Source organism: Hippocampus comes, unplaced genomic scaffold, assembly GCF_001891065.2.
Source record: "Hippocampus comes isolate QL1 unplaced genomic scaffold, H_comes_QL1_v1.1 scaffold119, whole genome shotgun sequence".
Taxonomy (NCBI): Eukaryota; Metazoa; Chordata; class Actinopteri; order Syngnathiformes; family Syngnathidae; genus Hippocampus; species Hippocampus comes.
In genome coordinates this window covers 696,303-699,009 of record NW_017805494.1, presented here as the reverse complement: position 1 = coordinate 699,009, position 2,707 = coordinate 696,303, and the positions used below count along the sequence as shown (strand labels likewise).

The 2,707-nt window shown below is 47.2% G+C and overlaps 1 protein-coding gene across 3 annotated transcripts in view; it reads left to right on the top strand.

Moving 5' to 3' along the window:
- The window catches only part of amot (angiomotin), a 61,918-nt gene that overhangs the window by 28,218 nt on the left and 30,993 nt on the right, over window positions 1-2,707 (top strand). For all 3 annotated transcript variants that reach the window (XM_019876232.1, XM_019876231.1, XM_019876230.1), the window contains exon 6: window positions 279-424. In XM_019876232.1, the coding sequence (XP_019731791.1) occupies window positions 279-424 (146 nt within the window). The remainder of the gene's footprint in view (window positions 1-278; window positions 425-2,707) is intronic.

The window sequence follows — 2,707 nt, the reverse complement described above, 5'->3', positions numbered from 1 at the left end:
TGTGTGTGTGTGTGTGTGTGTGTGTGTGTGTGTGTGTGTGTGTGTGTGTGTGTGTGTTTGTGTGTGTGTGTGTGTGTGTGTGTGTGTGCTTACATCTGAGATCAAATTTGCTACAGTGAAAAACCCCCTGTTGTGAAAAATGTCTTACTGCAAACATGATTTCGTTGTAGAGGAGTTTCACTGTATTCAGATTCTAAGCATCAATCTATACACACTCAAATACACATGCAGAGATGTATAACCATTTATAATTCATGTGTTGTTTGGTTTATGCCCAGACAAAGAGGCTTTGCGTGAGAAGGAAAAACTAGAGATGGAGCTGAATGTGCTGCACTCCACCACAGAAGACCAAAGGAGACACATTGAAATTCGAGATCAGGCCCTTAACAATGCCCAAGCCAAAGTGGTCAAATTAGAGGAGGAGGTAAGAACAGGGCTCTACATTAAGTTTTCTGTTTCCAACTTTCTCAATTGGTTGCGCTACCACGTGATTTGGTCGCACTCTTTTTTGACAACGCATGCTGATGTCTCGTAGCCATACATAGTTGGCAGACTGTAATTTTGCATGAAAAATGACAGTGCCTGGAATTCTAATGTAAAATATTTCCTCTGAATATGATGTTTGTGTGCAACAAGCAGTGGCTGTTAACAGGGCATTTAATGCATATAATCTTAAATGAAAACAATTTCAAACAAGTGCAAAACTAACAATAGGTATGCATGTGTTTACATATATTCCGTTTTTTTTTCTTGTTACTTTTCATAAATGCACTACTTATATTACCTTCACTTTATATCAACATTGCTTCACTCCCTACAATTCACCTCTGTGGTGGGGCTGACTAACAGTTTTCTCCTAGGAGAACCACAGTTTAATGACACAGTTTGTGGATGAACTGAATGGTGATTGGATGCCACGATAAAGTCCCTCACAAAAAATGTGTATTTTTTAACAAAAGCGCACCGACAAAGTATCAACAGAAATCGCTGGTCACAAGGAGCCAGGAAAAACAAGGCATAGACAAAAGGCAAGGTCATAGTAACACCGAAAACATAAAAGAAATGACGAGTCCAATTACACAAAAACAAAACAAGAGCAAGATCAAAGACAAAATTAGATCAACTAAAGGTACTAAAGATCAAAAACAACAATGGCAAGATTGAGAGATCTGGAAAACAACTCTTGAGCCTGAGTAACAACCGGGTCAATAATCCGATGGAAACTTGGCAATAAGTCAAACCTGAAATACATGGCTTAACTGATGAAACATTGGCAGCAGGTGTGCATGCTGGAGGGAAGGCCCTCCTCTGCCACCTGCTGGAGACACACAAGAACAGAATCATGACAGTCCCCCTCTCGCGGTCGACAGGGTTTTGACAGATGGGATGAGTGGAAGGTATGGAGAAGGGACGGGTCCATGATCCAGGATTGGGGAGCCACTGCCGCTCCTCTGGTCCGTAGCCCTCCCAGTCGACCAAGTACAGGATATCCCTACTCCTGGGCCTACGGAATGAATGAATTGTTGTTACATTTTAACTACCTGTGGCATTAATTTTTCTGTTCTGATTCACCTGGACTCAGCTTTCCGAGGTCGCTTTAAAAAAGGGGTGTGGGGCTCGCTGGCGAGCGCCTGGTGGCCGGGCCTACACCCATGGGGCCCGGCCGGGCTCAGCCCGAATAGACAATGTGGGTCCCACTTTCCATGGGCTCGCCACCTATGGGAGGGGCCAAAGGGGTCGGGTGCAAAGTGAGCTGGGCGGCAGCCAAAGACGGTCCAATCCTTGGCTACCGAAGCTAGCTCTATGGACGTGGAATGTCACCTCTCTTACAAGGAAGGAGCCCAAGCTGGTATGCGAAGCAGAGAAGTTCCAACTAGATATAGTTGGACTTGCCTCCATGTACAGCCTGGGCTCTGGTACCAGTTCTCTCGAGAGCGGTTGGACTCTCTTCCACTCTGGAGTGGCTGACGGCGAGAGACGTAGAGCAGGTGTGGCCATACTCATTGCTCTGGCTCAGTGCCTGGACATTGGGGTTTACACTGATGGATGGGGTGCTGGATACGTCATCAGGCGCCGACAGGTATGGCAGCCTCGGTTACATGCTCCCTAGTATTATCCCTGTTTTTGTCATTTTCGTTTTTGGCGACCCTGAGCGGCTTACTTACACGAGGGAAAAGTTGCTGAGCATTGGGGAGTCTTTTTTCACCAGCACACGAAAATCCACAAGGTTTTTCGGAGCTAATCGCGAGCGGAGCAGCTGCGCTGTACGGAGCATGGAAATGCCGTCGGAGGAGGGGGAAGCGAGCCGGCGTGCTAGTCAAGCTCCGGCAGCGTGGATTTCGAACCCCGCTCCCATCGATCCATCTTGCTAATCTACGATCTCTGCCAAACAAGATGGATGAACTTCTTCTCCTCACAAAGAACAACAAAACCTTTGCACGTTCTACTGCGCTCTGCTTCACTGAAACCTGGCTCAGTGACCGCCACCCGGATTCCGAGCTACATCTACCCGGCTTCCGTCTTCTCCGAGCCGACCGTGACACGGAGCCATGAGGGAAATCGAAAGGTGGTGGGATTTGCTTCTATATCAACGAAGAATGATGCACTGATGTCACGAAGCTCGACGCACACTGCAGCCCGGACCTGGAGTCACTGTCTTTAAACTGCAAGCCATTCTACTCGCCACGTGAGTTCACCTCCTTTTTAC